The 15,667-nt window shown below is 43.8% G+C and overlaps 1 protein-coding gene across 2 annotated transcripts in view; it reads left to right on the top strand.

Annotated features, from left to right (window-relative positions):
• NUP153 (nucleoporin 153) overlaps window positions 1-15,667 on the top strand; it is a 608,884-nt gene that overhangs the window by 42,538 nt on the left and 550,679 nt on the right. Inside the window, exon 2 of one of the 2 annotated variants that reach the window (XM_085607084.1) lies at window positions 14,188-14,416. In XM_085607084.1, the coding sequence (XP_085463210.1) occupies window positions 14,188-14,416 (229 nt within the window). Of the gene's footprint in view, window positions 1-14,184; window positions 14,417-15,667 lie in introns of both variants that reach the window. The other variant, XM_085607083.1, reaches the window with a different exon arrangement.

The following is a 15,667-nucleotide window of genomic DNA, read 5'->3' as shown; positions in this document are numbered from 1 at the left end:
TGTACTTATCTGAATAGGTGTTGTATTGAGATAAATTGCATTCAACTTATCCATAAACACTTAAATGAGGCAATAGTTTTTTTTACTTTTTTTTTTTCATCTGCAGAGAAGATATTTTCTTAACTCGTATATCCTGCTGATGTACATGTATTGCATGTATCCTCCTATATTCGGGTGGCTGTTTTAAATTAGAAACACCTCTGTCAATTTTTGTTCCTCTGGATGTGCTTTCAGCTGGCTAAGAAGTAGTTTTCAGCCTTTGCCTACTTGACAGTAAAAGCTGTCTGGTGGTAAAAAACCTATTTCCAGTTTACAGTGGGCTGTCACTAATTTGCTTGCTTTGTATGTCAACTGGAGTATGTTTTACGTTGTCGTCTTGTTTGTCACGCCTCTGGAGAATGGACTTGTTACTTGTATTCTTCTATTGATCACGTTTGAAGCTTTTTTTTTTTAATGGGCCCTCCTCCAAAGCTCTTGTACGTTGCTGTGAGACATATTTACAGTTCATTAGGCTTACAGCCCATCCACAGCATACCATTAGTTTTTGTTGCCACTCATTTGCAGTCTTTCGATTGCTTAGCTCCCATGCGCTTCAGTTCCTTTTTTGTGTGTGCTGTTCTGCGCCGCTCTGTGTATGCTCTACTCGTGATCTGTACCTCCAGGAAATTTTCGTAAGTGATACCGAAGAAAACTGAAAGGAATTGCAACAGATTTGGCATTAACCCTTTCGCTGCTAGGTCTCCCCCTTCCCCCCCCCCCCCCCCCCCCCCCCCCCGTGCTAAGCCTATTTTGGGCTATTTAGGGTCGTTTGTGCTTAGGCCTTTAACTTTTTGTTCACATAAGGTGTCCATGCCGAATTTGGTTTTCTTTTAGTATCATGACGATTTTAAAGGTACCCTGAGTTTGGGGTTTCACCTGGAGGGGACCGAGAAATCAGCCAAAATACTGCTACATTATTTTAGGTTTTTTAAAAATAAAAAAATAAAGAATTGGGGTAAGTGCTTCAGAAGAGTCAGTTTTTTCCCTACAAATGGTATTAACAAAGGGTTTGTGGTGCCGAAATCACCATCTTCCCAGCTTTCAGGGACAGGCAGACTTTTGTCAGAATACTAAAATTTTTCTGCACTGTTTTGGCATTTTACTGGGACATAGCCTATTTGTGCTAATTGTTGTGCTTTCAACCTCTTTCCAGTTAGTGGTAGAAATGGTTGTGAAAGCAAAAATGGATCCCGAAAGCTATACATTTCTGAAAAGTAGACAACATTCTGAATTCAGCAAGGGGTTATTTGTGTAGATCCTTAAAGGTGTTTTTTTTTTTTATAGAAACTAACAGTTGAAAATAAGAAATATTGAAAATGAGTTGGAAAAAACAGCCATTTGTGCCAAAGTTTTCACCTGTACCTTCTTTTAAGTATGACAGATTATTTTAAAGCAATATACTGTTACATCTGATGGACCCTTCTGGTTGTGGGGACATATAGGACTTGTAGGTTCACCATGAACCTGAGGAACCCAGAGCCAACAACTAAGCTGCGTCTTGCAGTGGTTTTTCATTGTGTACCAGGTATATATTACCAAATGTATTGCTATATAAAGTGTGAAAAATAGGTATCAAGGACACCTATGTATTTCCGAAATGGAATCAAAATAAAGAGTTTAGAAGCAGTAGTTATTTGCACATCTCCGAAATTGTGGGTACCCATACTAGCATGTGAATTATAGTACATTTTTCAAAGTGACTTCTTTTTTACACATTGTCTTGAATTTGGAAGGCGGAAATGCATAGTAAGTCAATAGATAACAGTTGCTCTACAATTCTGTGTTCCCCTAAGTCTCACGATAAAAATGGTACCTCACTTGCGTGGGTAGGCCTAGTGCCTGCGACAGGAATCTGCCCGAACCGCAACGTGGACACCACATTTTTACACTAAGTGCCAAGGTGTGGATTTTTAACCCTAGCTCTGCCGGCACCTAGGAAAACTTAGCACACCTATACATTTTTTAAAACTAGACACCCAGGGAATCCAGGATGGGGTGACTTGCGTGGCTCTCACCAGGTTTTGTTACCCAGAATCCCTTGCAGACCTCAGACTTTGTATTAAAAAAAAAACAATTTTCCTCATATTTCTGTGATGGAAATTTGTCATCTGCTTGGATCCACAAACTTCCACCGACCCCGCGTTCTCCGAAGTCTCCCGATAAAAAAAAAATAAAAAAAAGGTACCTCACTTGTGTGGGTGGGCCAAGTGGCTGTGGCAGGGAATGGCCCAAAACTTATTGTGGAGGCCTCAAAATTACAGATCACAAAATAACCTGGTTTTGCAAGGAGGGGGGGGGGGGGGGGGGGGGGGGTCTGGGTTTTTGGCCCCCGGCTCGGTGACCATCTAGGGAAACTTACCAAGACCACAATTTCTGACAACTAGACACTGGAGAGTCCAGGGAGGTATGGCTTGTGTGGACCCCCCCACGTTTTCCTACCCAGAATCTCCTGCAATCCTCAAATTTAGCTGAAAATCACATTTTCCACACATTTCTGTGTGGGATCACCGTGCCGGCACAAATGTCCTACCACCCAGTGTTCCTCCTCAGTCTCGCGAGTAAAATGATACCTCACTTGTGTGGGCCAAGGGCCTGCGTCCGGGAAGGGCCAAAAACCTAGGGATTAAGGGTATAGCACAGCCAACTCGAAGCGCTGAATGTTTTTTTTAAAATACGTTTTTAGGCGATTTTGACTTAGTCCGGACGTGTAGAGGCTCTTTAGATGTTTATTTGTAGTTGGTTACAAGTCATCCAATACAAGACAGTACAACACCAATCATAGACCCCACCAGGAGCAGGCAGGATGGTGCTCAACCCTTCTCAACTGACATCTCTGGCTCCCAACATTCTGTACTACATCATAGGATGAACATTCCACTGGCAAAGCAAGAGATGCAATGCATAATAACAAAGCCAGGATATAACGTATCCCCTTTTCTTCCATATAAAACAATGAAGAAAGAAAAGAGAACAAAAAGATAGAGGAAACGTAAAGAGTAAATCAGAAACACCACAAACCATTGAGAAAACCGAACAACCAAAAGAAGCGAAAACATAAGTGAAGAAAACAGAAGAAAGACAAAATGTGAGAATGCCATAAAAATGACAAAAGGTGACAATACCATCCCCTTTTCCTCACAATAACAAAAAGAGAAAAATACAAAGCGACTACCTCAAGATATACCTACTGGCCAGGCATGCATAAAAAGAGACGAGTCAAAGCACAGCACAATGACCAACAGACCAAAAACAGACACTAACAAGAGTAGGAGAAGAAAACCTCCAAAAGATAAAAGACACCAAGTTAAGAGAGACAGAGAAGAACAAAGAAAATAAAATAGAAACCAGAATCCACAGATGACACCAGTAAAAGATATCAAAAGGAAAACTGAGCTGTAAAGGGAAATGAGACAATTTACAATAAATCACAAAATTCCCATTACAATAAAATCTCATTAAAATGTCAAATACAACCTGTGTAGGGTAAACAAATGAGACGAGAGGTGTCCGGGTATGGACAAGTAGTGCGGGGCATCCACACTGTGCACTAAAGCAACGAAAAAATAGCTTTTCAGGTAGGAACCCGAATACGTGGGTAGGAACCCATGACATAGTTTGCACTGTCAAGGAAGAAATACCCTGGAGGTAATTTCTTGTGCACTGAGCAGATGGGAATGTAACCCATGTGAGACACCTCATAAGGGCAAGAACCCTTGCGATACACGTGTGAAAGTAAGGAAAATGTGCACTGTAATAAAAGAACTAAACCATTGAGACACCTGAAGTTAAGGTACAGATTGTGCACTGTGTTACAGGACTAAAACACTAGTTAAAAAGAAAGAGATAGTAAATGAGGGAATGTGCACGACAATGACGGGACTAAAATCCCTGCGAGATACCTCATGTCGGGGTGAACCAGCATGAAATAACTTAAATCACTACATGCGAGTAGACTCACACGCCTGGGACAACTACTATGAACAGTCATGTCAAGGTAGTGTGTAACAGTAAACATGAGTAATCACACCTGCATAAACAAGTATTCATTACATATGAAGAAAATGGAAAGTAAGAGGTAGAACCTCTGGGAATCAGAAAAGACATGGCATCAAATATTAAATAGGTATGCATATTCACCCCAAATAAAATAATCATACAGTATAACCAACCATTTACCCCTTGGAGATATAGACCAGTTCTAAATAGACCATGGCTGCAACACTACACTGTTAGGAATAATAGTAAAAAATAAATAAATAACGTATCTGTAGAACTGTCGCTGAATACAATGACTTCACAGTGAAAAGAAAATCTTGCTGATCCGTGACGTCCAGAAGGGAGGTCCAGTTAACTACGTCTGCCTCGGAAACAACTTGATGGAGGCACGCATTTAGGTGACTTTCGACGAATACAACGTGGTTGGCAAAGAGCACTAGAAACGGTCACAATCGCTAGTACTGCCAGCCTCAAGATGGCGGCACGTATAATGACGTTGAGCCGGATGGCTCCAAACACTTCTATGCAGCAGGGCGTCTCAGCCGCAGGGAAGATCCGAAACGTAAGAGGCGAATGATGGAGACCAAGGAGGAACAAGCGAAGCAGGTGAGATTGCGCGAGCAATGTCATATGATTTTTCTTTTTTTTTTAAATGACGGTTGGTTCAGATTAGACTAAAAAAAATCCAGGCCCAAAAATAAACTTAGAATGAGTCGTCTTACCATGGCTCGAAGGACCCTATCAGTATGGTACTAAGCATACTTCGAAAAACAATGGGAGAGAAAGGGTTTTTTTTGGGGGGTACTCCTATTCCCCTTGGACAAATATTTGGCAAACAAAAGAAGGAGCACGCCCTCTGAGGTCAAATGATACCTCCAAGCTAAAGAGAGGTGTACTGAAAGGGACAATCCTTTAGTTTGGTTAAAGACCCCTCACTCACCAACCTAGTTGGTGACATGCTTCATCATCGGGGTCCCACCCAGAGGCCGAGTGCCATCTGGGTGTGCTGCGACACCTGATTACAGTGGAGCTGGTGTTATTTGTGTGTGCAAGTGCTTGTAGTGATTTAAAATTTGGTCAAGTTTTTAACTCTGTAAAAATTATTTAATCATAGAGCACTTGATCAATGTTAAAAGAGAAAATGGGGATGCCATATAGGGTTAAATTGGCCCGTGGTATCTAGCAATAAAGTGTAAAGTGAGTGAAGAACATATATATATGTAGTTGGTCATATATATAAAAAGGTCTACATGTTTCAACCCTGGTGGAAAAAGTCTCCAGGTTTTCTTCAGGACCGGAGGTGATGGTGCTAACCAGGGTGGTATACACGCGCTAAGGTGTACCCTGCCCTTGGTTAGGAGTAAAAAATTCCTACTGAAAATCCAGTGGGAATAAGCCTGTGGAGGAAAACAGAAAAGAAATATACATTGTATTTATTTTCCGTAAAGCATTATAAATTTCAGGTACCTCTCAATCACTAAAAAGTGATGCTAAGCCGTGGTTGTAAGTTTAATCGGCTAATCCAGTCATCCAAATTATGGTGAAATAGTGTGTATGTGCTCTATTTATGGAATACAACTTGCATCCATCAAAAGCGCGCTACAACTTACTCCAATCATACACTGTTGATCCAACAGGTGAGAGAGTGCATTCACACGGTAGCTTACCGGGGTGCACGTGAATGACGGTGTGATGATCAGGTGACTAACATCAATCGTTCGTGTTGTCACTCCGTGTATCCACCATTGATCGTACTGGTGATTCTGTGCACTCACATGATAATTTGCGGGGTGCACGTAACTAGCGACGAGTGATCAAGTGACAATCACAAATGCCAATCGTCACAAGTGAAAACACACCATGCCAGTATTTTATTTATACCGACTACTGGTTCAAAAAGCTACAACTAACTCGCATACTCTACATAACAACACTCCTGAAACAACCGTGCAGAGGGCGAGAAACATGAAAAGGTAACACCAAGGTTGGTCTTACTGGTAATGCGGCGAGAAAGTGCCTCGAGAATGCCGAGAGCACGGACAGAAAATTCACCTTCAATCTGCCGGGAAAAAGTTAGAACATAAGTGGACCGAATGACCGATCCTAAACGATGCGTGGTGCCCACCCACGAGAAGTACTTGTCTACTTATGATTGTCACTTGATCACATCAATGCCTTACTCAAGAAACCCAAGGCGGACCCCAAGGACCTCAAGAACTTCCAGCCCATCTCCCTTCTCTCGTTCCCGGCGAAAGTCATTGAGAAGATTGTCAACAAGCAACTGACCTCCTTCCTCGAAGAGAACAACATCCTGGACCCATCTTAATCCAGATTCCGCAGCACCAAAACAGCCCTCCTCGCCGCCACCGACGACATCAGGGCCATGCTGAACAACTTAGAAACCGCAGCCCTATCCTCCTGGACCTTTCCACCACCTTTGCACACGCCTCCACAACGCAGGGATCCGTGAAAAAGCCCTGGACTGGACCGCCTCCTTCCTCACCAGCAGAACCCAGAGTGTCCGCCTCCCCCAATTCCGTTCTAAAGACCCCAAGATCATCTGCGGCGTACCCCAAGGATCGTCCCTCAGCCTGACACTCTTCAACGTCTACATGGCTCCGCTCGCCAACATCGTCTGATCACACGACCTCAACATCATTTCATACGCTGACGACACCCAGGCCGATCCTCCCCTTCACCAAGGCCCCCACCACTGCCAAATCCAACCACCACGAAGGAATGAAGGCCATTGCCAATTGGATGATACACAGCCGCCTGAAACTGAACTCCGACAAGACGGAGGTCCTTCTCATTGGATCCACCCCCTCCACCTGGGACGACTCATGGTGGCCGGCCGCACTGGGAGCTGCATCGACGCCCACTGACCACTGACCACGCATGCAACCTGGGGGTCATCCTGGACTCAGCGTTAGTGACCCAACAAGTAAACGCCATCTCCTCCTCCTGCTTCAACACCCTCTGCATGCTCTGCAAGATCTACAGATGGATCCCCCCGGAACCAGAAGGACTGTCACCCAGGCTCTCGTCAGCAGCAGGCTGGACTACGGCAACGCTCTCTACGCGGGAACCTCCGCCAAACTCCAGAAACGACTACAACGCATACAGAACGCCTCTGCGCGCCTCATCCTCGACATCCACAGCCACATCACAGCCCGCCTGAAAGAACTCCACTGTCTCCCCGTCAACAAGATCACCTTTAAGCTCCTCACCCACGCTCACAAAGCACTCCACAACACCGGACCAGCGTACCTCAACGAACGACTCGCCTTCTACACCCCGAACCGCCAGCTTCCCTCCGCCGACCTCGCCACCGTCCCCTGCATCCGACGAGCGACCGTCGGCAGCAGATCATTCTCCCACCTCTAAGACCTGGAACACCCTCCCCATCCGCATGCGACAGACCCAGGACCTGCAGACCTTCAAGAGACTTCTCAAGACCTTGCTGTTCTAGCAGTAGCAGCGCCCCCGCGCCTTGAGACCCTCACAGGTGAGTTGTGCGCTCTACAAATGGATTGATTGATTGGCCATGGGATTATGACCATTGCAAAGGCCAAGGGCCAGAGAGCGCCGCCTGGGGGCCTCTATCTGCGTGTCCTGGCAGAGGCTCACACTTGGGCGCGCATGCGCTATGGCTTCCTCACTCCCCTGTCCTGAGGATTTGTGAGTGAATTCCCTGCTTTCTACCCCCTCCCCCACCACCTTGGAGGTTGCCCACTGACCTAAGCACTCCCCTTGCACGATACCTGCCTGGAAGCGCACTTTATGCACATAGAGGTGGGGGTGGCAGCCTGGGGCTTCGGGGTCCCTTGAAATCAGGATGTCCTGCATGTATACCAGTAGCTGTGGAAGGTACATGTCCCCGGCTCCATATATGGGGTGGATTCACCCAGAGTATTATTATTGTTCAACATGACCTTTCCAGACCAACAAGAGTCACTGTCCTGCACAATGTGGTTTTGTTTTGAAAGTCCAGCCACTAAAAAAAGCTTGACATATTTTCTTCCCGGAATCTCCACGTTTGTGAGCCAGGTTAGTTTTAGGAAGAGTATGTGATGTGATTATTAAAAATTCACTAATTATTTTTCTGCTCGCAATTTTGTCTAGGTTGCAAAAGACTGTTAAATGGCGGAATTTTATATAAAGGTATTTTATGCATATGCACTATCGGTTGCAATCTTATGTCGCTGCCTAGTGTCAATCAACAAGCCCTACTTAAACCAGCAAACATTCTCACGCTTACCGCGTATGCTATAGTGTGATCAGCATGTTCTCTGCAGTAATGCACTTTATTCATGGAGCCACTTGTTATGTATTGAAAGTGGCCCGTGTTTGTTAGCTTGCCTTCCTGTGGAGAGAGACAAAGAGATTATACAAATTACTGTTAAAAATAAGGTTGTCTGGAGTAGCCATGTCTTGGAGAAGATGGCCGCTTCTTAGAGGAGAAATGAAAATAGCTGATAGTGTTTTGTGGGGGAAAGCGTCTCCATTCACAACCAATTAAAGGCGCGCTTAAAGGGAAAGCGGTGCCATTTGCAAATAAAGGCGCAAGACCATGCTGTGTGGTAAAGCGCGGTGCTCACCTCTGCCGCTCCTTACATTTAGATTGAAAGCAGCTTCGTGGAGAAGCAATGGAGAAAGGCACTGCTATGCCGCTTTTTCAATTTAAAGTGAAAGCTGCACAGTCCAAAAACTGCCATGCTGTGTAATAAGCGTGTTATGATGTAAGAAAACGAGCAGCAGCAAGCCACCAAAGTAGGCAAGACCTAATAAGCTTGCCCCCAGAGTACCATAAATAACAGTGAAAGTAAGATTACATGTAGCAGGGGCAATCCTCATGGGAGGATACTAAAGTCTAAAAGGAGGGACTACTAAGCCTATTCATAAATCAAAAGCCAGCATTTCTAAAGGACAGTAAGGGAAGCCAATTGAAAAGATGGGTTGAAAATGGAGAGCTTAAAGTCCATACTTGAATACAGCATGTCTTCAAGAGACAGCACCAGCGCCGTCAGACAAGACCTAAAAAGTGTTATGACACGACCAGCTCTGGATGCTTCATAGTGTTTTTTTTTTTTCTTCCGTTTCCTGTTTCCTCCCAACTGTTGTCGGTTCCCTCCAAGCATCCCTCCAGTTAGTTCCCCAGTTGTCTGTTTCCCACCCACCACATAAACCACTTTAATGCGACCAGTGGTGACTGTGTCACAGCGCTTGTTTTCTTATCTGTATCTCAGCTTCGCTCACTGAGCTTGTACCCATCGTTTATATAAATTGGCCAGAGCCTTCTATTTTTAAGGTCGAGCCTAGCCCAGTGTGCATGCGCTGCTCTAGGAGAAGGCCCCTTGAATTCACTTCAGACTTTCTGCAAACTTGTTTGTGTTGTGTTCGATTTTCCACACACTCTCTCACAGCGTTTAGCTGTCGGGAGCTAGCAGCGGCGCGCAGCGTGTCCTCTGTTGTGGATCAGGTTTCATTTCAAGACCTTGCAGTTTTCCTTACAAGTCGCGTCCCCTCCACCCCGGCCAAGGGACAGACCCCACCGCCACTAGAGTGCACGCTTCTTTTTCCAGCACTCGTATTTAATCTATGTCAGCACTCTCTTCCTGCACCGTTATCTTTGTATTAGTATGTTATTGTCAAGACATTTGCTGTACTCTGAAGTTGGCCTCAATAGTGGCCTCTTTTTCGGTACCATCTTATAAATTGACAGCACCTTTTTAACATTCGCATTTTTTCAGCACCGTGGTGCGCGCTTCCTTTCACACCTCTGCGCAGGTTTGGTTCGTGCTACCTTTGACATCTCTGCATAGTGCGCAGCTGTGGTGCGTGTTTCCTTTCCCCATGTCAAGGCCGCGAATCCTCGGAGTCGTACGATGCTCAATGGGGTCCACCTCTTGATAGCCCAGAGGTCTGAGTAATACAGCAGACTGAATGGGGTGTGCAAGTGAGGGATGGGAAGGATGGGGTCAGCTGGGGATGAGATCTGTAACAAGAGCAAACAACTATGAGGTCATAGCACATACACCATGAAGCACAAGAATACTTCTTTACCACATATGGTCTCTGGCACTAATACCTGTAAAGAAAAATAACTGTTCGGATTCTTAGACTTGTGTTCCTTGCAAAGTGAAGCCACTATAAATCTATGGTTAGAACAACATCATAGTTATCCAGTCTTAGTACTGCCCTTCAGATACAGTGGGATACGAAATAAGTGCAGCATACCAATGGTATCCCCAGTGGCGTTTCACAGGGGGTGCGGAGGGGCCTTCTAGATATGCTCAACAAGCCCCTGCTGTTGGATATATAACAAAACAAGCCAAGACAACAGTAGGGTTAGTGATTGCGCCTGAGATTTGGTTAACCCTTTGAAAATGCATACACATGAACTGCCTTTGAAGACTCTAATCCCTCTTGGAACCTTTCCGTTATAACAATCAGTTCCCAGTGTGCACAATGTTATGTAGCAATATGATCAAAACTGAATGCCCCTTGGCAGACCTTTTAGGGTTTTTACCTGTAGGTAGTAATCCTGTTCCCAGCGTTTCCTGCCAGGCAATCCACCTCGGCCACTGCTGGGAATCCAATAGTTTATACAAAGAAAACAAATAAACCAAGGGATTTTTCTGCTTGGTGTAGAGTAGGCAACCGGGCACCCACAAGTGTTGATAGAGTACACAGTCAAAAGAATACGGAGTTCGGTATGTAGAGTACCGAAGACCGAAGTTCCCGCCCTCTATTGAGGGTTAACAGAGCTACTCAATCGCAGGACCTTGCTGGGGGCTTAATTTTAGCCGGTGTCTGCCGGTGCGCACATGGGCACCTAATTACTAGCACTTGCTTTTTGTGCGTACTTGCTGGCACCGGCTGCTAAATAATGCCTCTGCGCAGCTGTGGTGCGTGCCACCTTTGACATCTATCTACTGTGCACAGCTGTGGTGCGTGCTTCCTTTCCCCCAATTGCACAGTACACAGCTACAAAATTGACCGTGCCTTTTAACATTCACGTTTTTTCAGCACCGTGGCGCGCGCTTCCTTTTACACTTCTGCGCAGCTGTGGTGCATGCTACCTTTGACATCTCTGCACAGAGCACAGCTGTGGTGCGTGTTGACTTTCCTAAACTATAACACATTTTTATATTAATATTGGTTTTTAGTACAATACTTCAGTTGTGTGTATATAATGTTTTTTTGGTTAGATATAAGGTGACAAATAGTTATAACACTTTGTTTATTATAACTTATAAATTTTCAACATACTGCACAACATTCACAATGCTCTACAACACATATTAAAAACGTTAACAAAGCCAATAACTCTGTCTAAACACTTGTAACGCCCCAAAGACTAGTTTTATTGGCTATGCCAATGCTTGTTTCAAAGTAGGTGCCAGGGTCTCTAAACTGCTTGTTTCCTGGGTAGCTATTAACGGTTATATACTTCAGCTGCTGCCAGTGTAAACCGTGTTGGAGTTAATCAGAGCCCACGCTACGTTGACTGTGCCTCTGAAGGCAAATAACGGAAAAATACCATAATGCGCTGTTGTAGCTTTGCTGCCAGTCACTATGTATGATGCCAAATTTCATGTTACGCAAGAAACAAACTGAAGCTGAGCCAAGGAGCACTGACAGATTAGGAAAAAAAGAACCACTAACTCAAGCGGACAGTTCTCTGCTCTGATTTTGTGAATGTATGGTAACGCACCCCACTCTCTTGTTGTCTGTGTTGCTTCTTCCTTCCTACCACCGGCACCCACCATTCGAAAAACAAAGCTCTATGATGCAGCCAATGATGGTCGCCTCAGTGGTTTGTCTTTTTTCTGTCCCGTTGTCTTCTCCTACTACCTTCCTGTTGTCCGTGTTGCCCACCATAAGCAAAAAAGCACTACAATGGGTGATTGCTGGATGCATCATAGTATTCATTATTTTTAGCCATGCTGCTATACTTCATGTCTACAAATCATTGCCAAGGTCAGGAATGCCCATGCTGTTCAGCATGTCTTAAAGGCATTAGCAGAGCCAGTAGGTCTCACCTATTGCATTGCTTTTTTCCAGAATGGTGGCTCCATCCTATGTAGCCACCTTACCAAAAGTACTCCCAATCTGCCTGGGTCCTCCTTGGTAATTCACACTGCCAGTTTGTAGCTCCTAAAACTCAATGCGTCTCCTCCATATTTTAGGCTCCATCAGCATCCAACTCAATACCAAAGACTCTAGACCTAGCAGACTTGCTGCAATAAAATAAAAAAATAAATTGCAGTCGGATTCCACTTCCGGTCGTATTCACCCTTATACTGGACTCATTGTTCCCATTAGTATTCCACTCTAGGATCCAGAATCATAGCTTATACGATAACTCTGGTTCTGGCCACACAGGAGCTTTGTGGATCCTGACACACCACCTTATTGTCCTAGTGTACTTATGCCTGTGCTACTGCAGTCATGCAGAGCTGAACCATTTCGCTATACTACTGGGGCAAGTTACTAAATCTGATCCTCTTGCTTAATAAAAAGGTTGCAAAATAAGCTGAACTGTTTGCAAGATGCTCTGATCCATTCTCACTTGTGTTTTGGACTCCACTCTTTTTATTGTTCTTTGGAGGACTTCTTATTCCACTTCGAAACAGGTTTTGATGCAGTAAAACGTAATAGTTATTGAGGGTGGTGATGAGAAATTAGGCATGTGATTAGTGCTCCATGGGGCTCCAATGTCTTTCTCCATCCTTTATCTTCCTACTTGTTGCCATTTATTTCCTGTTAAGGTCTCTGTCTCGCCTCCTGTTCTGTCAAAAGATTCAGCATCATTCAAGACTGGCCTATCAACCACCCCTTCCAGTGACCTAACCCCCGTCCCTCACAATCTGCACCTCTCCTAGATGCAGTAGCAAATTGGACATCTTTCGCACTAGAAGTGGTGTATTTCAGCAGCTGAAAACCAATAGTCTTCCCTGTACATCAGTTCTTAACCTCTTGACTTCTGTGGACACCATTTAATAGTTACTGGAATCCGAGTACCCCCACTGTATCATTAATAATTATCCCCTACCCCCCACTGACCAAGCCGAGGACTTGAGGGTAAGCAGTGTTGATGATTTGAACCTCAAAACAATATCCAAAAATTCTGAAACAAGTATTCATCAGACAAATATTCAAGCAATGAAATGTTTTATTTAATTCATAAATCTAAAAAAGATTGTATTTTATTAAGAAGGTTCAACTGAGCCACCCATCTTCCGTACTGTACTCCGATTAATTTCCACTACTCCCACAAAGCAATCGGAGGACACCAACATAATTTTTTTTCCAATTTCCGATTCCTTCATATTTATCAACTTAAGATTTTGAATTTGACATTTCCCATCTTTGTTCATATACACTATCAATCTGTGAATATTACTTAATTTTTAGAGTAGTCGCAGACCCCCTGAATAGATGTCGCTGACCTCCAGGGGTCACCGGACCACACTAATGGGTTTGGCCGCCCCACAGACTTATCACTTGAAGGCCTTGCTCCTCTGGCTATTAATAAGCGGAGTTGAGAGGAACAGATCATTCATGCTGTCATCTCTTTGTGCTTGAGAATTGATTTTCAGGTTTATATTTTTTAACCAGCCACACTTTCCTAAAGTTGCCTTTAGATGGGCTATTGTGTGTTTCTAGCTGTGTAACTGGAAGCCCTTTGCCTCAAATGTTACCAGAACTTCGGATTTGCTATTGTTACCTTGATTTTTGGTGATCCACACATTTTCATATTTTTGTCCATTTGTTTGATATGTGTCCCTTTAAAAAAATAACTGAGCTTTCCAATAAATAATAACTTGAGACCCACCATTTTATCCATTGCATCTCACCACATTCAAGATTTGACAATATCAATGTAATGTTTGTATGGGGAGGAGAGTCCATGTTGTATTGAGTGGCGTGAAAGTTCTACCACTGCACTAGGGCAATGGCAGCCACTACTGATCTCCTTGTTTTGAAATGTCTTAAGCAGGAATACAGGGAGGAAATGTACTACTACTTCAAAGCTTCACAAATATTCACTTGTTTTTTGAGGATCATGATGGGTTTTGAGGGATTGTATTTTATTTCTTTGATGAACTGGCCAAATTAATTATATCTTCTCTTTAAAAGCAGGGTATTATTGGCCGAGTTACAGATTCGGTGAAAAGTATTGTACCTGTGTGGCTGCAGAAGTATTTTAACAAGAGTGATGACTCCTCTACGACTGTATCCGAAACAAGGGGCCAGAGAGAGAGACCAGCAACGAATCAAGAAAATGATAATCATGCCTATGGCCATGAGGAAACGCCCCCACTGAACGATGGCAGGGATACTCCTGAGCCAGTATCCCGGCACGTGAATGGTGAGTACAGAGGGCTTTTGCCAGAGATACAGCTGTTTTATGTTCACAGTCAGTGTTTTGGCATCTGTTTATAACATTGCGTTCTACTTGGCATGAGACTGATGCCAATTGTGTGCGGCACTTTCTCTGCCGTACCAGTGTTCATGTTTGGTTCATTCATCATGCTTGACTGCCTAGCCCCACCTTTCACTGTCTGCCACCTATGTCTTCATGTAATTAAACTGGTGTACAACACAGTTGGAAAGGTGTTTACGTAATTAGGAATGAGGTCCACCATGTTTGGTTTTGGTTCATCAGTTTCTGGGTCAGCTGTAGTGTGTAATTGATTACTCTAAAATGTAGTTATTATGATTTAAATAGACCCACAAGTATGGCAGATAATTATAACTCGGACGTGTTAGATCAGTACTTGATACTGATTGATCAAAGACCACTAATCAAGTGTGGAAATGTGAGGGAAGCAGTGCAAACTAACTTTTCTGTTTGCTCAAACACACAAATGTTACTCTTTTCTGTGTATCTCCGAGCCTTTTGACGTGGCCTTAAACAGCAGTCCTTTTTAAGCCAAAGAGAGGTGCCTAATAGTTTCATAGAATGAGCGGAGGTCTGTATGAGGAAGGTTAAAAAAAACACACAAAAAAAAATGGAAATGGGCAGAGTTTTACAACTTCATTTAAACGTGCCCATTCTCAATTAGTAGAGCGTTTTTTTTAAAATATTTGTATTGGGTAACGTCTTTGTGACGTTGTTTAATCCTAGCAGTATTCACATAAGTAATGTGTGCAACCATATAACAAAAATAAATTAACATCCTTAAACTGGCTCTCCTTGCTTTGGAAAGAATCTTTTCATTTCCTGTTTACTGTATACTGAAACGCTACTCGCTGTCTGTGACAGAACTAGTCCGTGTGATAGTGCTGCCATAGGGGCGGGGGTTATAGGAAGCTGTAGGTCACCCGTAGAACAAATAATGTCCCAGAGAGTAAAGCTGGGAACTTTAATCCCATCTGCAGGGCAAGAGCATTGCAGTGTGTTCTAAAGAATCCTCCTTCTGCCCTCTATTATTTAACGACTTAGGGATGCTTCACTTACCTACTCCTGACCAGTGCTTAATTTAATTTTTTTTTAAAGTCAATGACCCAAGCTATTTCACTAGCAGGGCTGCCAAATATCAGTGTCACCATTGCCTACTGACCATCACACGCTAACCAAAGCTGTAAAAATTATCTAAACTGTTTTTTAATTTCAGTG

The sequence above is a fragment of the Triturus cristatus genome, chromosome 5_2 (genome assembly GCF_964204655.1).
Source record: "Triturus cristatus chromosome 5_2, aTriCri1.1, whole genome shotgun sequence".
Taxonomy (NCBI): Eukaryota; Metazoa; Chordata; class Amphibia; order Caudata; family Salamandridae; genus Triturus; species Triturus cristatus.
This window is presented reverse-complemented; position numbering and strand designations above follow the sequence as displayed.